Source organism: Trematomus bernacchii, unplaced genomic scaffold, assembly GCF_902827165.1.
Source record: "Trematomus bernacchii unplaced genomic scaffold, fTreBer1.1, whole genome shotgun sequence".
Taxonomy (NCBI): Eukaryota; Metazoa; Chordata; class Actinopteri; order Perciformes; family Nototheniidae; genus Trematomus; species Trematomus bernacchii.
In genome coordinates this window covers 24,000,002-24,021,104 of record NW_022987720.1, presented here as the reverse complement: position 1 = coordinate 24,021,104, position 21,103 = coordinate 24,000,002, and the positions used below count along the sequence as shown (strand labels likewise).

General features: G+C 38.1%; 1 long non-coding RNA gene, 2 pseudogenes and 5 gene segments (V, D, J or C); all 8 read left to right on the top strand.

Annotated features, from left to right (window-relative positions):
- The first annotated feature begins 766 nt into the window (after positions 1–766).
- Positions 767–999, top strand: LOC117493025. Its single transcript, XR_004556916.1, has 2 exons — positions 767–834; positions 923–999. It is a non-coding gene; the product is annotated as an uncharacterized LOC117493025 (long non-coding RNA).
- Positions 1,000–2,117: 1,118 nt separating this feature from the next.
- LOC117492138 lies at positions 2,118–2,622 on the top strand. The segment is given in 2 exon segments: positions 2,118–2,208; positions 2,297–2,622. Coding segments are annotated over 2 exon segments (375 nt in total).
- Positions 2,623–3,418: 796 nt separating this feature from the next.
- On the top strand, positions 3,419–3,882 carry LOC117493010. The segment is given in 2 exon segments: positions 3,419–3,499; positions 3,575–3,882. Coding segments are annotated over 2 exon segments (348 nt in total).
- Positions 3,883–5,599: 1,717 nt separating this feature from the next.
- LOC117492964 lies at positions 5,600–6,266 on the top strand (annotated as a pseudogene).
- A 701-nt stretch (positions 6,267–6,967) lies between these two features.
- Positions 6,968–7,541, top strand: LOC117492137. The segment is given in 2 exon segments: positions 6,968–7,040; positions 7,129–7,541. Coding segments are annotated over 2 exon segments (462 nt in total).
- Positions 7,542–10,930: 3,389 nt separating this feature from the next.
- Positions 10,931–12,684, top strand: LOC117492136 (annotated as a pseudogene).
- Positions 12,685–13,218: 534 nt separating this feature from the next.
- LOC117492135 lies at positions 13,219–13,699 on the top strand. The segment is given in 2 exon segments: positions 13,219–13,297; positions 13,386–13,699. Coding segments are annotated over 2 exon segments (363 nt in total).
- Positions 13,700–15,189: 1,490 nt separating this feature from the next.
- Positions 15,190–15,753, top strand: LOC117493012. The segment is given in 2 exon segments: positions 15,190–15,296; positions 15,379–15,753. Coding segments are annotated over 2 exon segments (348 nt in total).
- Positions 15,754–21,103: the final 5,350 nt, after the last annotated feature.

The window sequence follows — 21,103 nt, the reverse complement described above, 5'->3', positions numbered from 1 at the left end:
AACACTTGTAACATGAAGCCACCAGAGGAGGAGCCCTCAGACCAGAAATGATCTCAACACCAGCTCACTGTTACATCATCAGTTTAAACATTTAGAGGTTATAGTCACTGATACATTACTGTATGTATTCCCAGAATAAAAACATGAATAATACTTCTTTAAATTGTTAAACATCAGCCTTTTTAAGTATCAAGTATTATATATTTTCAGTAAATGATTTTTTTGTTCTAAATTGAAGTTACTTCACAACCAATTTCAGCTCTAATATATTGTTCACACTATGTATTCACAAATACTAAACAGTACATCTACGAGCCAAAACACAACACAAAATTGTTGGATGCCAGAGTTTGTTTCCAAAAACAAATATTTATTATTTGAAACAAAACGTCATCTTTGATCAAAAACATAAATGTTAAAGACATGAGATGTAGATAAAACCTGTAAAGTGATTTATTTACAAAATTAACTCAAAGCATTTTTTAATGACAATAATGTTAATACCTTTATATTAACCAACAGTTAATGCAATCCATTATTTGTTTGTTTCATCTGACAAACAACAAATTACATAACGATATTAAAATGTTACAAAGTGACTTACAGCCCAATAAGAAATGTTTACCCATTTGTAATTGTAGAGATAATGTTTTTAACATAAAATACTGTTAAAAGAGGACAATGTTCAATCAGAAAGGAGGAGTCAATGCAAAACTCAGATATCTCCCCCTCTACTTATGTGACTACAGAGAGGAGGACAGAGGACAGAGGACACACAGTTTAACATGATGGACTATAGGACAGGACTGCTGCTGCTCACTGTCTGCTGGGCAGGTCAACATCTTTACTGATCTTTATCTAACACAGATTTTAATTGTGTCAACAGCTTATTTCACCAGATGTGTTTTTATCCTCTTGACAGGTGTTGATGGTCAGACTCTGACAGAATCTGAACCAGTGACTAAAAGGCCTGGAGAATCTCACAGATTGACCTGTACAGCCTCTGGATTCACATTCACTAGCTACAACATGCACTGGATCAGACAGGCTCCTGGGAAAGGACTGGAGTGGATTGCTTATTTCGACACTGGTATCACCCCGTACTACTCTTAGTCATTTAAAGGCCGGTTCACTATCTCCAGAGACAACAACAGACAGCAGCTGTATCTGCAGATGAACAGTCTGAAGGCCGAGGACACAGCAGTGTATTACTGTGCCAGAGACACAGTGAGAGACAGTAACAGGAGAGCCGTACAAAAACTACTTCCTCTATTTACCACCACCCATGAGAGCATTCACTTTATATTGAAACACTGACTAACTGAATATTGACGTCCTATTTTATCTCATTTGACGCAATGTTTAATTCAGTTGCAACCTAACGAAATATAGTGAATTCTAACAGATAATTTGTATGTTTTGAAGGAAATATTTATTTTTGTGTCTTTTGTGCCTCCAACTAAATGTATCACAGATAATATAAAAATGTTCCATTTCAAACAACGCAGCTGTTTGTCTGATTCAGTATGGTTAAACTGTGCCCATGTATCTCTAGAAGTACATTAATGAAAGCACACTTTGATAACATTAAACAGTAATAAACATCTATTTGATTTGCCGATTGAACACAAATCATCATTATATCATAAACATTATCATCAGAAAAGCTTCATCTGTTTGAACGTGAAACATTACTGTAACATAACCACCACCAAATGAAGCAAATTCTACATTTAACACTGGAGTCAAACAACTGATTCCAGTCAGCTAACTGGCAAACTTTAATCCACCGTAAACACATTTGAGAAGTTGATTAAATACAAACAATATATATTAATAATGTTTCCCTTAAAGAAGCAGCTCTGATCATCTAATCTCTAACCCAAATTCAATCAAATACACCTGAGATTAATCGTTAGTTAGTTAATTGAGTTTATTGTCATATTGGATGTAGGCCTCGGTGTGTCCCTCTGGCAATCAAAATCATTATACTTTACATGAAGTCAATTGTTTGTCCCTTTATAAATGGCCTTGCAAAATTATTCTGAAAAAACCACACCCTTAGTTATAGGAGGAGTCAATGCAAAACTCAGATATCTCCCCCTCTACTTATGTGACTGCAGAGAGGAGGACAGAGGACAGAGGACACACAGTTTAACATGATGGACTATAGGACAGGACTGCTGCTGCTCACTGTCTGCTGGGCAGGTCAACATCTTTACTGATCTGTATCTAACACAGATTTAAATTGTGTCAACAACTTATTTCACCAGATGTGTTTTTATCCTCTTGACAGGTGTTGATGGTCAGACTCTGACAGAATCTGAACCAGTGACTAAAAGGCCTGGAGAATCTCACAGATTGACCTGTACAGCCTCTGGATTCACCTTCAGTAGCCACAGCATGCACTGGATCAGACAGGCTCCTGGGAAAGGACTGGAGTGGATCGCTTATATCAGCAGTGGTGGTGGCACCCAGTACTACTCTGAGTCAGTGAAAGGCCGGTTCACCATCTCCAGAGACAACAACATACAGCAGGTGTATCTGCAGATGAACAGTCTGACGGCTGTAGACTCTGCTGTTTATTACTGTGCTCGACACACAGTGACTGAAGCTGGTTGAGCAGCTGTACAAAAACCTACAGTCTTCATCCGTACTTTGTTGATAGAGTACAAGGATAATTATACGTTGACTAAATCATTCGTTGTTGTCGTTTTTATGAAAATGAAAAAAACCGTTACAACAAGTTACAAAACACAATAAAAAAAAAAAATATGTATTTAAAATAATAATTTCCTCATAAAACAGCCAAGGACAGAAATAACATCTTCTAAATGTATGTTTCACGTATGGGCAAAAAGAAACACTAAATGTAGACCTTTCTGTCACATGACTCACATTCAGTTGGAAGTGAAGCAGCCTCATGTGTTAATCTCACGTCTGAAAGAAGTTCATGATGAACAGAAGGAAGAATGGCTGTTTGTTCTTGTGATTGTGCATTGTGATATACGCTGGATAAATAAATCATTCTGCAATAAGACAAACTTTCACTTTCTGGGAGAAAATCTTTGTCTTCCTGACTGACATGTTGCTGTTTTAGCAGTAATCCCCCTCACTGAGGTGACCTATCATTTTCAAATGAAAGTACGAGACTGACAGTGCAGCTTGTTTTGTATACATTAAATCACCCACCACACTATAGTCTCTCAGAAATGCACATACCAACAAGTAGAAAAGACTAAACAACATCTTATTATTGGGTCTGTTATGGACCTTCTCTCATATTTCAGCACTCCTCCTTCTCTCACAAATTAAGTATTTATGTATCATCACTGCAACCCGCCCCCCAAAAATGCAAATCCCAACACACTGATGGATAATCCCCACCCATTCTGCATGCACAATATATATCCTTCATACAGCCTCTGTTGTTGCAGACTCGGACAAGTTCCCACCATGACATTGGTACAAAGCGTGGTCCTCCTGGCTCTGGTTTCAGGTGAGTGAAGTCGGTCCAGCAGAGGAGGAGAAGAGCTGCTGGTTCCCCTTCATCTAAACTCTGTGTCTCTTTCAGCGGCTCAGGGCCAGTCCCTCACCTCCTCAGAGCCGGTGGTCAGCAGAACAGGAGAACCAGTCTCTCTGTCCTGTAAGGTGGAAGGACTTCCTCTGGCTTGGCTGCACTGGATCAGGCAGAAACCAGGGATAGGACTAGAATGGATCGGACGCATTGATAGTGGAACTGGCACCATATTTGCCCAAAGACTGCAAGGCCAGTTTTCCATCACCAAAGACACTTCCAAAAATCTTGTGTACTTGGAGGTGAAGAGTCTGACACAAGAAGACTCTGCAGTTTATTACTGTGCACGAGAGCCACAGTGACACACTAGACTACCACGCTGTACAACAACTGACAACACTGATCCCTGTATGAAAACCACTGAAGCATGTCAGGGCTGTGAAAACACAATTCCCATTGGATGATCGCCAGCTGATAATGAAATGTATTTCATTTAGAAAAACATGTGTGTTATTGCGTTGAGACAGGTTGTCATGACTCACAGAATACCTGCATTTTTTTAAAGGATAACCTTATATAACATAAGTTTGAATCCAGTGAATACTGTGGTTTAAATAAAGAATTATGTTTTACTGAAATAACATCTACTAATTTTGACAGTTTTAGGAATTGTTTTTACAATAAATCAAATAATGGCAACACAATCTTTGCTAACTCAACTATGGTGACTCTTCTACATCCTTAGAGACTTTTTATGCAGCCTGAGGACACTGTTGGGTTTTACTGTGTAAGTGTAAGAAGTACAAGGATACGAACCACCAACAAAGCCAACAAATACTCAATAACCAAGTTACTCAACCACTCTTTTTATGGGACCATGGGTCATTTTTTGGCATGGATAAAATACTTCAAAACAAAAAGGGAGCATGACTCTGAGTTTAAAGTCAGATGTCAAATAGAAGGATAAGTGAATATCATTTTAAAAAAGACAAATAATTGAGTCAATTAGATCAAACTACAAGTCCCTGCATGAGCCCCTCCCTCCCCATGCTATCCTGATGCAAATCTTCAGTGTGTGCAGAGTACTTCTGTCTGACTGCTCTGTACTTTGTGTGGAGCATCAGAGGTCACATCTCCAGTCTCAGGATGATCAACTCTCTCTCTCTTCTGCTGGTTGCTCTCTCTCTGCCCTGTGAGCTCTCCTGCTTCTTGATGTTTTATCTTTTATCAGACAACATCCACTGATGGTCAGTCAGTGATTCAGCCCTGTGTTTGGTGTGTTAGTGATCATTTCTCTTTTTTGTATCTTATCAGGTTGTACAGGTCAGAGTATGGAGTCTATTCCTTCCTCTTCAGTAGTGAAGAGGCCTGGGGAGACTCTCAGTCTCTCCTGCAGGGGATCTGGCTTCACATTTAGCTGCTGCAGCATGCACTGGGTCCGACAACCTGCTGGAAAAGCACTGGAATGGATGGGTCGTGTTTACAGCGATGCAAGTAGAACAGACTATGCCAGCAGATTACAAGAATGGATAGAAGTCACCAGAGATAATAGCAACAGCATGGTGCATCTGAGGCTGTCCAACTTAAAGCCAGAGGACTCTGCTGTGTATTACTGCGCCAAACACACACACTGGTTAAAGGAAGCCCAGAGGCTTTACAAAAACCTCTAACTATTTATTATCACTAGTACCAACAGGTGGCAGTAAATGATAAAAAGTCAGATGACAGTAAGGAGAAAAAGACAGCTTTTCTAAACACACTATGAAAGCAACGGCTGATGTGGAATTTCACTTCCCCTTTTTTAGATATACATTTTACTTCAGGAATTCTTGCAACAATATTGTCCCATTATTTATTTTTCAACAGAAAGTATCAAAAATAGATTTATGCATGATGTATCCAGTATGTGGGTTAGGGTTTTGCTGAGCAGAATAAATGATTACATCTTATTTAAGTTTAAATAAAAGTTAGTGATAAGTCACTATATCCTTATAATTGTCTAACCACAAATCCAAAATACAACTCTTGACAGGACAGTCCGTCCCTCTTTTATAGCCTGTCAGTGTCCCTCTCTATGCAAAGTGAACTTCCTCACAGTCTGCTATAAAGACTTGATATCATGCTGTCAGCTGCAGCAGAAGAAGAGAAGCTCCATCAGGTCACCTTCAACACCAACCATGTTCTCTGTAGCTCTGCTGCTGCTGCTGGCTGCTGGATCCTGTGAGTCTCACTGAGGCAGAGACACTGACAGAACGCTCACACTGACTGCTCACTGTTATTAACCTCGCTCACTATTCAACATGTTTCCCTCCACAGGTGTGAAGTGTGAGCAGTTGATACAGCCAGCCTCTGTGACTGTGCAGCCAGGTCAACGTCTGACCATCACCTGTCAGGTCTCTTATTCTGTTAGCAGCTACTACACAGCCTGGGTCAGACAGCCTGCAGGGAAAGGACTGGAGTGGATAGGAATGAGAGTTGGTTCAACTACATTCTACAAAGATTCACTGAAGAGCAAGTTCAGTATCGACTTAGACTCTTCCAGCAAAACAGTGACTCTGAACGGACAGAGCGTGCAGCCTGGAGACTCTGCTGTGTATTACTGTGCCAGAGACACACTGTGACACACACCATCAGTAGAGCTGTACAAAAACCCCTCAGAGCCTGAACACTTGTAACATGAAGCCACCAGAGGAGGAGCCCTCAGACCAGAAATGATCTCAACACCAGCTCACTGTTACATCATCAGTTTAAACATTTAGAGGTTATACTCACTGATACATTACTGTATGTATTCCCTGAATAAAAAATAAATAACTCTTCTTTAAATGGTTAAACATCAGCCTTTTCAAGTATCTATAATTATATATTTTCAGTAATTGCATTTTTTGCTCTAAATTTAAGTTTCTTTACAATCAATTTCAGCTCTAAGAATATTGTTCACACTATTTATTGAAACATACTAAACAGTACTTCTACGACCGAAACACAACAAAAAATTGTTGGATGTCAGAGTTTCTTTCCAAAAATAAATGCATGCATTTCTGTTCTTTATTTGACATATCTTTGATTAAAAAAAAAAATACATCTTTGATTAAAAATATAAATGTTAAAGACATGAGATGTTGATAAAACCTGTAAAGTGATTTATTCACTAAATTAACTCAAAGCATTTTTTAATGACAATAATTTTAATACATTTATTTTAATCAACAGTAAATAAAATCCATTATTTGTTTGTTTCATCTGACAAATCTGAATTACATAACAATAATAAAATGTTACAAAGTGACTTACAGCCCAATAAGAAATGTTTACCAATTTAAATTGTAGAGATAATGTTTTTAACATAAAATACTATTAAAAGAGGACAATGTTCAATCAGAAAGGAGGAGTCAATGCAAAACTCAGATATCTCCCCCTCTACTTATGTGACTGCAGAGAGGAGGACAGAGGACAGAGGACACACAGTTTAACATGATGGACTATAGGACAGGACTGCTGCTGCTCACTGTCTGCTGGGCAGGTCAACATCTTTACTGATCTTTATCTAACACAGATTTTAATTGTGTCACCAGCTTATTTCACCAGATGTGTTTTTATCCTCTTGACAGGTGTTGATGGTCAGACTCTGACAGAATCTGAACCAGTGACTAAAAGGCCTGGAGAATCTCACAGATTGACCTGTATAGCCTCTGGATTCACATTAAGGAGCTACCCTATGAACTGGATCAGACAGGCTCCTGGGAAAGGACTGGAGTGGATCGCTTATATCAGCACAAATAGTTCTCCGATCTCTTACTCCCAGTCGGTCCAGGGTAGATTCACTATCTCCAGAGATGACTCCAGCAGTAAAGTGTATCTGCAGATGAACAGTCTGAAGGCCGAGGACACAGCAGTGTATTACTGTGCCAGAAGAGACACAGTGAGAGACAGTAACAGGAGAATAACAAACTACTTCCTCTATTTACCACCACCTATGGGAATATTAACTTTCTTCAGTATCTCTTTTAGAAATACTGACTAACTGAATATTGACATCCTATTTCATCTCATTTTACGCAATGTTTAATTCAGTTGCAGCCTAAAGAAATATAGTGAATTCAAACAGAAAAATATGTATTTTTGTGTCTTTTGTGCCTCCAACAAAATGTATCACAGATAATATAAAAATGTCCCATTTCAAACAATACAGCTGTTTATCTGATTCAGTATGGTTAAACTGTGCCCATGTATCTCTAGAAGTACATTAATGAATGCACGCTTTGATTACATAAAAAAAATATTTGATTTGCCGATTGAACACAAATCATCATTATATCATAAACATTATCATCAGGAAAGTTTCATCTGTTTGAATTTGAAACATTACTGTAACATAACCACCACCAAATGAAGCAAATTCTATATTTAACACTGGAGACAAACAACTGATTCCAGTCAGCTAACTGGCTAACTTTAATCCACCGTAAACAAATTGGAGAAGTTGATTCAATAAAAAATGTTAATAATGTTTCCCTTAAAGAAGCAGCTGTGATCATCTAATCTCTAACCCAAATTAAATCAAATACACCTGAGATTAATGGTTAATTAATTAATTTAGTTTATTGTCGTATTGGATTAGGCTTAGTTGTGTCCCTCTTGCAATCAAAATCATTATACTTTACATGAAGTCAATTGTTTGTCACTTTATAAATGGCCTTGCAAAATTATTCTGAAAAAAACACACACCCTTAGTTATAGGAGGAGTCAATGCAAAACTCAGATATCTCCCCCTCTACTTATGTGACTGCAGAGAGGAGGACAGAGGACAGAGGACACATAGTTTAACATGATGGACTATAGGACAGGACTGCTGCTGCTCACTGTCTGCTGGGCAGGTCAACATCTTTACTGATCTTTATCTAACACAGATTTTAATTGTGTCACCAGCTTATTTCACCAGATGTGTTTTTATCCTCTTGACAGGTGTTGATGGTCAGACTCTGACAGAATCTGAACCAGTGACTAAAAGGCCTGGAGAATCTCACAGATTGACCTGTACAGCCTCTGGAGTTGACTTTGAAAGCTATTGGATGGCTTGGATCAGACAGGCTCCTGGGAAAGGACTGGAGTGGATTGCGATTATTGAATATGATAGTGACAATATCTTCTACTCTGAGTCAGTGAAAGGCCGGTTCACCATCTCCAGAGACAACAACATACAGCAGCTGTATCTGCAGATGAACAGTCTGACGGCTGTAGACTCTGCTGTTTATTACTGTGCTCGACACACAGTGACTGAAGCTGGTTGAGCAGCTGTACAAAAACCTACAGACCTCATCCTTATCTTAGATAGACACTTACAATGAATTATATTCTTCAGTTATCTGTTGCTTTGGTTGTATATAATATAATTATGAAATTCAGCCTTGAGAGAGTTCATAAATTACCAGCAATTTCAATCAATTAAAAAAAGATCTAGATGAATTGATCACTGCCACACAAAATAGCCAAGGACAAAAACTAAAAAAGAATCAGCTGAGATCAATGTCCAAATAGGAATAAAATAAACAATACATGAACACGTTTCAGCAACATTAATGCATATCATGGAGCAGCTGCTCTCATAAAGACACTAGATGGCAGTCAGTGTTGAGTTCCCCTCTCCTCTGTCAGTAAAAGGAAACACTCAGATCTGCTGCTCTCACTGATCTTAACTCACACTCAGACCCTGGACTGAACTACAGGTTTATACTCTCACTCTTTGAGAGGTTGCTTCATTATAACACAAAAAGGAGCTGGATCAGTAGTCACTGCAGATTCATGAGTTCATTTAGTTCTCCCTCAAACACATTTCAGTATCTCAGGCATTTCTTCCTGTGTGTCTTGTTTGATAACGAATGGTTTCTATATAAAACAGCAACACAGTTTAGGCAGATTGTTCATTTGATCAGAATTTAAATATTAATTTAAACATTCTTCATGTTCAGCACTAAGAGGAGGAGCCAATGCAAATATTCATCTCTTCCATCTTTATTTATCTCACAGCAAACTGAAGAGGAGAGCTCAAACCACTGCAGGACACACAACACATGTCCACTATGACTTTAGCTACATGTTTAATATCAGGGTATCTCATATACAAGATATGAATACTTCCCCACAAAATGCATTTCTGTTCTTTATTTGACACAAAACGTCATCTTTGATCAAAAATATAAATGTTAAAGACATTAGATGTTGATAAAACATGTAAAGTGATTTATTTACTAAATTAACTCAAAGCTTTTTTTAATATCATTAATGTTAATACCTTTATTTGAATCAACAGTAAATAAAATCCATTATTTGTTTGTTTCATCTGACAAATCTGAATTAAATAACAATGATAAAATGTTACAAAGTGACTTACATCCCAATAACAAATGTTTACCAATTTAAAATTGTAAGAGATAATGTTTTTAACATTATAAATATAAAATATAAAATACTGTTAAAAGAGGACACTGTTCAATCAGAAAGGAGGAGTCAATGCAAAACTCAGATATCTCCCCCTCTACTTATGTGACTGCAGAGAGGAGGACAGAGGACAGAGGACACACAGTTTAACATGATGGACTATAGGACAGGACTGCTGCTGCTCACTGTCTGCTGGGCAGGTCAACATCTTTACTGATCTTTATCTAACACAGATTTTAATTATGTCACCAGCTTATTTCACCAGATGTGTTTTTATCCTCTTGACAGGTGTTGATGGTCAGACTCTGACAGAATCTGATTCAGTGACTAAAAGGCCTGGAGAATCTCACAGATTGACCTGTACAGCCTCTGGATTCACATTCAGTAGCTACCCTATGAACTGGGTCAGACAGGCTCCTGGAAAAGGACTGGAGTGGGTTGCTACTATGCACCCTACTAACAGTGCCTACATCTTCTACTCTGAGTCAGTGAAAGGCCGGTTCACCATCTCCAGAGACAACAACAGACAGCAGGTGTATCTGCAGATGAGCAGTCTGACGGCTGTAGACTCTGCTGTTTATTACTTTGCTCGAGACACACAGTGACACAGAAAGGAGAAACGCTGTACAAAAACTCAACAAGTTCAAATACAAATTCAAAACTTTGTGTTCTGCTTCTCACAATCACAAAAAGGCTTGAGATCAACATAATCAAAACACTGAAAGAAATATCGCCTCAATAAAACTGCTTCATCAGATATCAGCTACCAAAAGTTACATCAGACAATAAATATACTGTTTGTCTGAGGTTTGATTGGAAATAAAAAGATCATTTTCATTTATTTTTTTAAAAGATAAATGTTATTTCATATGTCCCAACACAAATCCAAATGACAACTCTTGACAGGACAGTCCGTCCCTCTTTTATAGCCTGTCAGTGTCCCTCTCTATGCAAAGTGAACTTCCTCACAGTCTGCTATAAAGACTTGATATCATGCTGTCAGCTGCAGCAGAAGAAGAGAAGCTCCATCAGGTCACCTTCAACACCAACCATGTTCTCTGTAGCTCTGCTGCTGCTGCTGGCTGCTGGATCCTGTGAGTCTCACTGAGGCAGAGACACTGACAGAACGCTCACACTGACTGCTCACTGTTATTAACCTCGCTCACTATTCAACATGTTTCTCTCCACAGGTGTGAAGTGTGAGCAGTTGATACAGCCAGCCTCTGTGACTGTGCAGCCAGGTCAACGTCTGACCATCACCTGTCAGGTCTCTTATTCTCTTAGCAGCTACTACACAGCCTGGATCAGACAGCCTGCAGGGAAAGGACTGGAGTGGATAGGAATGAAATACACTGGAGCTTCATACTATAAAGATTCACTGAAGAGCCAGTTCAGTATCGACTAGACTCTTCCAGCAAAACAGTGACTCTGAACGGACAGAGCGTGCAGCCTGGAGACTCTGCTGTGTATTACTGTGCCAGAGACACACTGTGACACACACCATCAGTAGAGCTGTACAAAAACCCCTCAGAGCCTGAACACTTGTAACATGAAGCCACCAGAGGAGGAGCCCTCAGACCAGAAATGATCTCAACACCAGCTCACTGTTACAGTCAAGAGGGAAAGAGGACTAAGATGTCATAGAAATATTCTTAACTTAATTCAACAGAAAGGGTTTTCACCAATTTAAACAATCTGACTTTACAATCACTGATACTGTATATCATTGTAGGTATAACATCTAAAAGGGATAGTAAGACCATAAGTTTGTTTTAAAAGTGTCTGATAATATAGTAGATTCCTTTCTATAGTAGAATGGAATCCTCTAAAGGACAGAGTTCCTATTAAATAATTATTCAATAACATATGTAAAAGACAACTTTATCAGTGTCATAACTGGATTAGGAGAAGAATTAATAGTTTTTATCCAACTTCATATTTTGATAAAACTATAGAAAAGTTTGTTTTTATAATCTACATTTTGTTGCTCGACCTTTTCTCTGTGATTAAAAACCACACCTGAACATTTCCTCATCTTTTGGATAATTTACATTAACTTTAGTCAGCTGTTTTCCAATCATCAGTATGTAAATGATCTGTGTGTGTGTTGCCTCATAAACCAGCGAAGTGTGTGTGTGTGTCAGAGAGAGGCCAGAAGAGCTCACATCAGTTCAGCTTCAACATCAACATGTTCTCTGCAGCTCTGATACTGCTGCTGGCAGCTGGATCCTGTGAGGAGCTTTCAGTGGATTCTCACTAATAAACACATCAGAAACACTGAGTGGTCAGATGAATGATGGAGATAATGTTGCTTTGTGTTTCCACAGGTGTGAACAGTATTGATCTCATCCAGCCAGACTCAATGGTTGTGCAGCCTGGACAGCCTTTGACCATCACCTGTCAGGTCTCTGGTTATTCTCTGACTGATAGCAGCTATGCAACAGGTTGGATCAGACAGTGTGAAGGAAAACCAATGGACTGGATTTCACATATGTGGGGTGGAGGTAGTGGCACCCTGCATCAAAATAGTGAACAAGTTCAGCTATAGCAGAGACACTTCTGCTGGAACAGTGATTCTAACAGGACAAAGTGTGCAGCCTGCAGACACAGCTGTGTATTACTGTGTACGTCTGCCCACAGTGACACAAACCACCAGCAGACCTGCACAAATACTCAGTAACCATGTGACTCAACCACACACACATGTTGACAATCAGCAGTACCAATAAAGAAAGGAAGTTAGTCGTATCAGTGAGTGAACAGGAGAGCGTGCAGAGTTCAGGATGTATCTGTGTCTATTAAGGATTTTAAAGGATTTACCATAAAGACGACAATTGCTGTGCTCTAATATCGATGTTATCATGTGCCATGCTTTAAGAGTGAAAATAAGACAGTTTAGGGATTTGCTCTGTGTTTGGAAGAAAGTCAGTGTCAAAGGTTACTCCTATGTGCAACACTGGTGGAAGTCACCAAAAAAAGTAGAGATTTATTTTACAAAGACAGACAGCAGACAATAGAACATGTCAAACTTAATTGCAGTGAGAGCAGTGCAATTATCTTTAGGCCTCTGCATGCGACATAGTATAACATAGTCAATCGAAAACAACAACAAGTCTTAACATATAGAAATACAGATTTAAATAAGGTGACCATGTGATGAAGGTACAGTAGTTAATAGCAAATCTGGTTTACTCCTTTTTTTTAGGAGGAGTCAATGCAAAACTCAGATATCTCCCCCTCTACTTATGTGACTGCAGAGAGGAGGACAGAGGACAGAGGACACACAGTTTAACATGATGGACTATAGGACAGGACTGCTGCTGCTCACTGTCTGCTGGGCAGGTCAACATCTTTACTGATCTTTATCTAACACAGCTTCTAATTGTGTCAACAACTCATTTCACCAGATGTGTTTTTATCCTCTTGACAGGTGTTGATGGTCAGACTCTGACAGAATCTGAACCAGTGACTAAAAGGCCTGGAGAATCTCACAGATTGACCTGTACAGCCTCTGGATTCACATTCAGTAGCTCCTACATGGCCTGGGTCAGACAGGCTCCTGGGAAAGGACTGGAGTGGATCGCTTATATCTACACTGATGGTAGCAACCAGTTCTACTCTGAGTCAGTGAAAGGCCGGTTCACCATCTCCAGAGACAACAACAGACAGCAGCTGTATCTGCAGATGAACAGTCTGACGGCTGTAGACTCTGCTGTTTATTACTGTGCTCGAGACGCACAGTGACTGAAGCTGGTTGAGCAGCTGTACAAAAACTCCTCATTATTACCACAGTTTTCTCACACTGTTAATGTGAGATTTGGAGTCTTTCAATATCATGAAACAACTTTAGTTACACCAAACAATGTAACAAATATTTCTTAACAGATATCTGAATGTAGGAATCATATCACTTAATAGAGTTATCATGTTTATTGCAGAACAGAGCCTTATCAAAATGTCTCTTTAGAGAAGACAGCAGCTGAACCATAAAAAGCATTTATGTGCTAACATTTAGAAAATGGTCTAATCTGAGATCCTACGTCTTTTAACTTATTTAGTTTGCATTTTTCATGCACTGCAGAAATGTGTTTTTGCACATTGTCAAATAGGTTTCAGTTCCTTAGTAGTTTATGTCCTCTTAAGGCTCCAAGTTTCTCTGTATCTGTCCTCAAATTGCCACTATTTGAATACTGAAACCTTTAAAGTAAGAAAAGAAACAAAACCCAGGTCTTCATCCAGCTGCAGCAAACACAAGTAAACATTTAGACCATCATGCTTTCCTTCATTGCAGCTACAACATAAAAAGAATACAAAACATATCGTTCAACCAATTTCTGAATTAGTTTCAAATTGTTACAACTACAACAATGATTAGAAGTAAAGCTTTGATGTTACTCATATGAGTTATAGTCAAATTCAAGAAAAAAAACCAACTATCTTTCGTTGAAAAAGAATAATTAAAGTATTTTAATCAGCAGTTCATTTTTGTCTACAATTGCCTTAAATAGCTATTTGCTGCTAGTTTAAATGATGTTTAATGCTGTTTGTATAGCACACCTCTATTCAATACCACCACTTGAACATTAAATAGATCCTTAACTACATTTATTGCAATGCTCATATTTTTTAAAAGGCGTCCCTTTTCCACTATTAAATTATCTAATGATATAACATAACTAATGATGTAGACATGAACAACTCTTCAAGTTCTTCTCATGAGAAAAGGACAAAAATAAAACCATCTATAGCAAAAACAGAATTAACTGTCATTAGTAAACCACTCAAATAAAAAGATCACATAAGTGGTTTTGTTTTACATATATTTTAAGGATAATAATAGCAATGTAACTCTGTCTATGACACTTATAATACTGATTTGAGAAACATACAGAAAAAATTAATTCACTGCCCTTAATAAAGTATTTAAATATACATTTCAGGTGTGCTATTTTGTTTAGTAATGGATATTCAATATGTAATAAAGGTTTTGCACCTGGTGTAACAATAATCAAAAAGGACATTAAAAGAGCTCCAGATTTTAATTATCTGTTTTTGCAAAAATAGGGTATACAAAGTTGATTCTTGACTCTTGAAACACTGAGGTGATTGTATTATTGTGATAGTAACAATAACAGGCTCCATTTTCTATCTCCAGTCCGACTCATATTCATATGCAATGTGTTTGGTTCTATGCAAACTCAGTCATCTCCATTGTGATTCAGTTATAAGGCCTTCACATGAGACTGTCAGTGGAGATTGAAGGGGATCAGGAGCTCACGTCTTCTCAGAGTCATCATCACCATGTTCTCTGTAGCTCTGCTGCTGCTGCTGGCAGCTGGAAGTGAGTCTCTCTCTGCACGAGTCAACACTTATTCTACTGCTGTTTAACAGGATAATCTGTCATATCATTTTTATTTTTACAGATGTGAAGTGTGAACAGTTGACACAGCCAGCCTCTGTGACTGTGCAGCCAGGTCAACGTCTGACCATCACCTGTCAGGTCTCTTATTCTGTGGGCAGACATCATACTCATTGGATCAGACAGCCTGCAGGGAAAGGAATGGAGTGGATTATCGGCGCACGTGTTGGATACTCCACATACCAAAAAGATTCACTGAAGAGCAAGTTCAGTATCGACTTAGACTCTTCCAGCAACACAGTGACTCTGAACGGACAGAGCGTGCAGCCTGGAGACTCTGCTGTGTATTACTGTGCCAGAGACACACTGTGACACACACCATCAGTAGAGCTGAACAAAAACCCCTCAGAGCCTGAACACTTGTAACATGAAGCCACCAGAGGAGGAGCCCTCAGACCAGAAATGCTCTCAACACCAGCTCACTGTTACAGTCAAGAGGGAAAGAGTACTAAGATGTCATAGAAATATTCTTAACTTAATTCAACAGAAAGGGTTTTCACCTATTTAAACAATCTGACATTACAATCACTGATACTGTATATCATTCTAGGTATAACATCTAAAAGGGATAGTAAGACCATAAGTTTGTTTTAAAAGTGTCTGATAATACAGTAGATTCCTTTCTATAGTAGAATGGGATCCTCTAAAAGACATTTACTATTAAATAATTATTCAATAACATATGTAAAAGACAACTTTATCAGTGTCATAACTGGATTAGGAGAAGAATGAATAGTTTTGATCCAACTTCATATTTTCATAAAACTATCGAAAAGTTTGTTTTATAATCTAAATCGTGTTTGCTCAACCTTGTACGTCAGCCCACAGTGACACAAACCACCAGCAGACCTGCACAAATACTCAGCAACCATGTGACTCAACCACACAGAGTATAAATGTGAACAATGATACACACCTCACTCTCTGATAAGTTCTTTAAATGTCTGTGTAATATTATTTCACTTCCACTGCAGCCAAGATCAGTATAGAAGAGACTGAGAGAGAATTCATTTTGCACAAATGAAAAACACATATGACCAATTGAATTTATACTAAATGTGTTGTGTGCATTGTGATGCCTGTTAAATATAGAACACATTTTCTGTGTTTCTGTTTTCATCTACTGGAATATAAAATAACAGTCGTAGAGATACTCTGCTTATGGAAATGTTGATGTCACATGTTCCTTTTTGAATCTGTAGAGGGAGGTCGAGGCAAACTCTTCCTCTCTTTAAAACACACCATCAGCGACTTGTTGCAGAACACCAGAGAAGTGTTATATGTTTCTGAAACACTCAGATCAGAAAGCACTGACAGTGTCTCTCAAATAATGGAAAGGACAATTATCTGGAGTTTATTATTTTTAGTTACTATTCATGGTGAGAAACATCACTTCTGATTTACTTCTTTTTTGTATTTCTTTGGTAAAATGTTGGATAATGAGCAAAAATGATTTACTTACAGGAGTCTGGAGTGAGATCAAACTGGAGCAGTCCTCCTCTCAGGTGCAAAGACCTGGAGGGACAGTGAAGATGTCATGTATCACATCTGGTTTTACAATGACAGATTATTATATTCACTGGATCAGACAGAGGCCAGGACAAGCTCTGGAGTGGGTTGGGAGGATGAACGCAGGTTCAAACTCTCCTACTTATGGCAGCTCCTTTCAAAGCTGCTTCACCATGACTGAAGACTGAAGATGATCTTAAATTACTAATAACTTTAAAGAAGGCAACAATTTACAATATGGATAAGGTGACTACTTATCCAAAGTGTGTGGGTGTGTGAACAGCTTGTCTGCCCAAGGTTAAAACATTTGGGACAGCAGTGAGAATGTTATGAGAAACAATTTGTTGCTTAGACTGAACTCGAAAGAAGCTAGATTAGAACATTTTAAATAAATCAAAAGACTTGCACCTTAATTAAATACATTTGACATTTAGCTTGAGCTGGGTTCAATACTTTCTTTATGGTATTTAAATTGGGCTCAAGTAGAACCTTTACATGGATTTGGCTTGCAACACAAAGTGATACCGATCTCTGTCTGTTATGATTTGAAAGTCTCATGATTTAAAGTGTAGGGCTGTGAAGGAGAGGCCCTTGGAAAACAACAGCTATTTTTTTTAACTGTAATTACTTATTGTAAAGAGATTGCAACCTTATACTTTCTAAAAAATTGCATTTAACACATTTATTATGCACACAATAAAAACTTCAACAAATATATTGATCCTGGCTTAACCAGCGACCTTTACTATTTTGTTCATAAGCTCGGTTTCAGAAAACTTGTCAGTAGTTTAACAACTATTAGAATTGTATTAATGTCTATGGAGACCAATTGGTTGATACGAGAAATCATTTGAAGCAGTTTAATAAAGAATGTTAAACTATATTTAAAACTGTAATTAAACTTCAACTTATATTAATTATCTGATTCCAGTGGCCAGTTGGAACAGACAATCAACAAAGTTTCCATTTTGCAGCAACAGCGCAAAATGTTTCAACAATAATTTATATTATGTCTGAGTCTAGTTCTGTCTTATCAGCTTTGTTTCGGAATGTGTTCAATACATTACGTTTTTTTCATTATTACCATACAATACATAGATTTAAGAATAAATGAAACAAATAATACAAATAATACAACATTGACCTAAAACAGCAGACAGATTTTGCCACCCTGACCTCCTCAGGCAGGTTTTTACGACCAGCAGTGATGCCTCTGAGGGTCTCAGGGTGCAGGACGGGGCATAGGGTTTATAAAAGGTCACAAACATATCTTAACATACCAGCAATACAATTTAAAATGTATTCTTAAAATAATATAATCTTATTTTCTTCTTACACCTACAGCGCACACCCTGAACAGTGTGCTTCTTGTTTACATTTCCTCTGCACACTCAGATGCAGGACATAAAACACTCTTTTGCCATTTATTTTCATTTTGCAGCACATCTATACTACCAGAATTTTGCAAAACACTATATATTATTTATTTTTCTCAAGTCATTTACTTTTGTTGAATAAACTAAAGCTTAGTTTATTTTACCCTGGCTATGGACTGATTCATTATTAGTTGTTACAAAACATGCACAAGACGGCGGTTAGTACAAGAAAAACCACACTGCAATTAGACGAACAAACATGAACTCATAATAAACACCAGCGTGACAGCAAAGTTCATCCAGCTCAATTTAGTCCGGATTAAAGAGGTTTCAGAGGGGGTAGGGAATTATCTCTCCCTCAATTGGGAATCCAGTGGGGCACCTTGACTCGCGCACGCACCCTTGTATACAAGTCCTAGATCGGTGCCTGAAGACCGTCCAAGAGCAATAACTATCTTATCCTCTTGCGACCCCACTACCCTGTTCTAGTGGTGCTATGCCCCCCCGATCTGGAGCGCATAGACTTTTTTCTCCGCTACCCTTTCTATCCGAAACTACACAGTTAATTGTAGTCCTACTCGACCAGCCTATACACACGCCATCATGTTCATCACAACGATGAAAGACAGTTTTGTTCTACACTTGCATGCAACTGCCCACCCATGATCAATTAGCCTATAATTTTATGTATGCACCCCGGTCCGGCACCAGCTCCTCCAGCAATGTAGGGAGCTGTGGCGCATCAGGTAATGCACACACCTCGCACTTGCCCGCACGTCGTAAACGGCCACAAGCCACGAGAGTGCTTTTAAACCGTCTCGTTTTTAATAGAGACGGCGGTGGTGTGAGTTAAAGCTATAGACAAAAGCTGTGACTTTCTCCCTCTGAGTTCACTTCACCAGCTCAAGCTAAATGTCAAATGTATTTAATTAAGGAATATTTGCCTAACTTTTCCTTTTCAGATTTTGAACAATGTACTTGACTAAAATGAATGTATTGATTTTACTAAGACTAAGTGCCTTACTCTTAGCTAAAGCGTAATTAAGTAAACGTAAAGTAATCCTAAAATTGAAGACACTGCAACTTTGCCGATTACAGATTGATCAAATCACCACTGTGAATTTATGCCTTAGCTGGATCTCTTATGATCCTAAGTTTTAAATGCTTTTGACTAGTGATTGCCTTAAAGCAAATCTTTAAGCTGCTGCTGGTTTTGATTTTATAGTTTGATAAATGACATTAACTAATGGTTTAAATGATAAAAGATATTAGTTTAAAACAAATATTTTTGCTATTATGTATCTGTGTTTTATGTGTGCTCATTATTGTGCTTATTGACAAAAGATGCTCCAAACACGGATGAGAGATAATTTTTCCTATTATGATTGGCTGTATCAATCATTGTGATTGAATGTTTCAATCTTATTCTACTTTGTGATGTAATTGAATGTAAGGTGAGACCACACTCGAATCTGAAGACGCCTATTGATTTAAGTATTGACCAGAATTATTATTAGACTAATGTTTTAAGGTTATCAAAAATGATAAAAAGAGAGGAACTGTTAAGGAATAATTCTTCTAGATATCTAACCTTTTGCTCTGTGACGTTTTATGATCTACTCTGACGTCTGTTATCTCCTTTAAGGAAAGGCCTTGGTGCCATATGTGTTGTTGTCACCAGTTTGTGACCGGTCAACTTGTCTGGCACGAATGGTAATTGTTGTGAGAACGCTGAGGCACTTCTTTATCTGTGTTTGTGGACTCTAGGATGTGAAATCCTTGAGGCCATGAGTGTCGGACGCGGGTGGCTCAGTGTTCCCAGCTGTTTATTCTACTCCTTCAGAGATGTTGATTTCTCTCTGTGAACCTGTTAAAAGGTCTAGCATAGAGAGAGGCTCTTCAGAATTGACGTGGCAACTCTACCGTGTAGTCAGAACCTCTGACTCTTTGATTTGTGATGTGAATCCTCCGGCCGAATACTCTGAATAAACCCATCAGTGTTTGACATCAAAGCTCCAACTCTCACCGTGTCTCCTTCCTGAGTCGGTGACTCCATGCATTGCTACACAGAAGTTTCCTCCACACCCAGCAGCACTCAGTACCTCGAGGTCAGCAGCCTGGCAGCAGGAGACTCTGCTGTTTACTTCTGTGCTCGTGACACACAGTGACTAAAGACAGTGGAGCAGCTGCACAAAAACCTCCACTAACCACAAAGCAATGTGATCCATACACTTCTGGGTTTTCTCTAAAATTGCAATAACACTTGGATGATGTATCCCCATCAGATTTATATGTATTTCCCATTAATCACCAGATAGTCCCTCATGATATCTCATTATTTTATTTTAAATAACACATGTTATATTTGTGAATACAAGCCACAAATTACATTGAATATGAAAAGAGAAACAAGCTGAAAAACAATATTTGATCAGACAGAGAGCTTGGCTGGGTGACTAGATTATTAGAAAAGTGAAATGTGAGAGGAGAATAAAGCACATTTCCTAAACACTACTATATATTAGTGATCAGAATAATATTGTAGATTATTTAGATTATAGTAAATATGCTTCCATTATGATCAAAGTGACTTATGTGAAACAGAGCATTGATACCAACATGAATGATCTCATATATATATAGAATTTGTTTAGGTTAATGTGATAAATATAAATTATGATTTCACAGGTTTGAATAATTTGTGTATATACTTGTCAAAAGTCGGAGCAAACATAATCATCTGTGTATTATTAGAATACATTTGTTTTTTATGTTAGAGCTATACTGATAGACATTCTACAAAATGTATAACTAGTTAAGAGAAAAGTCTAAAGAGCTGAGATG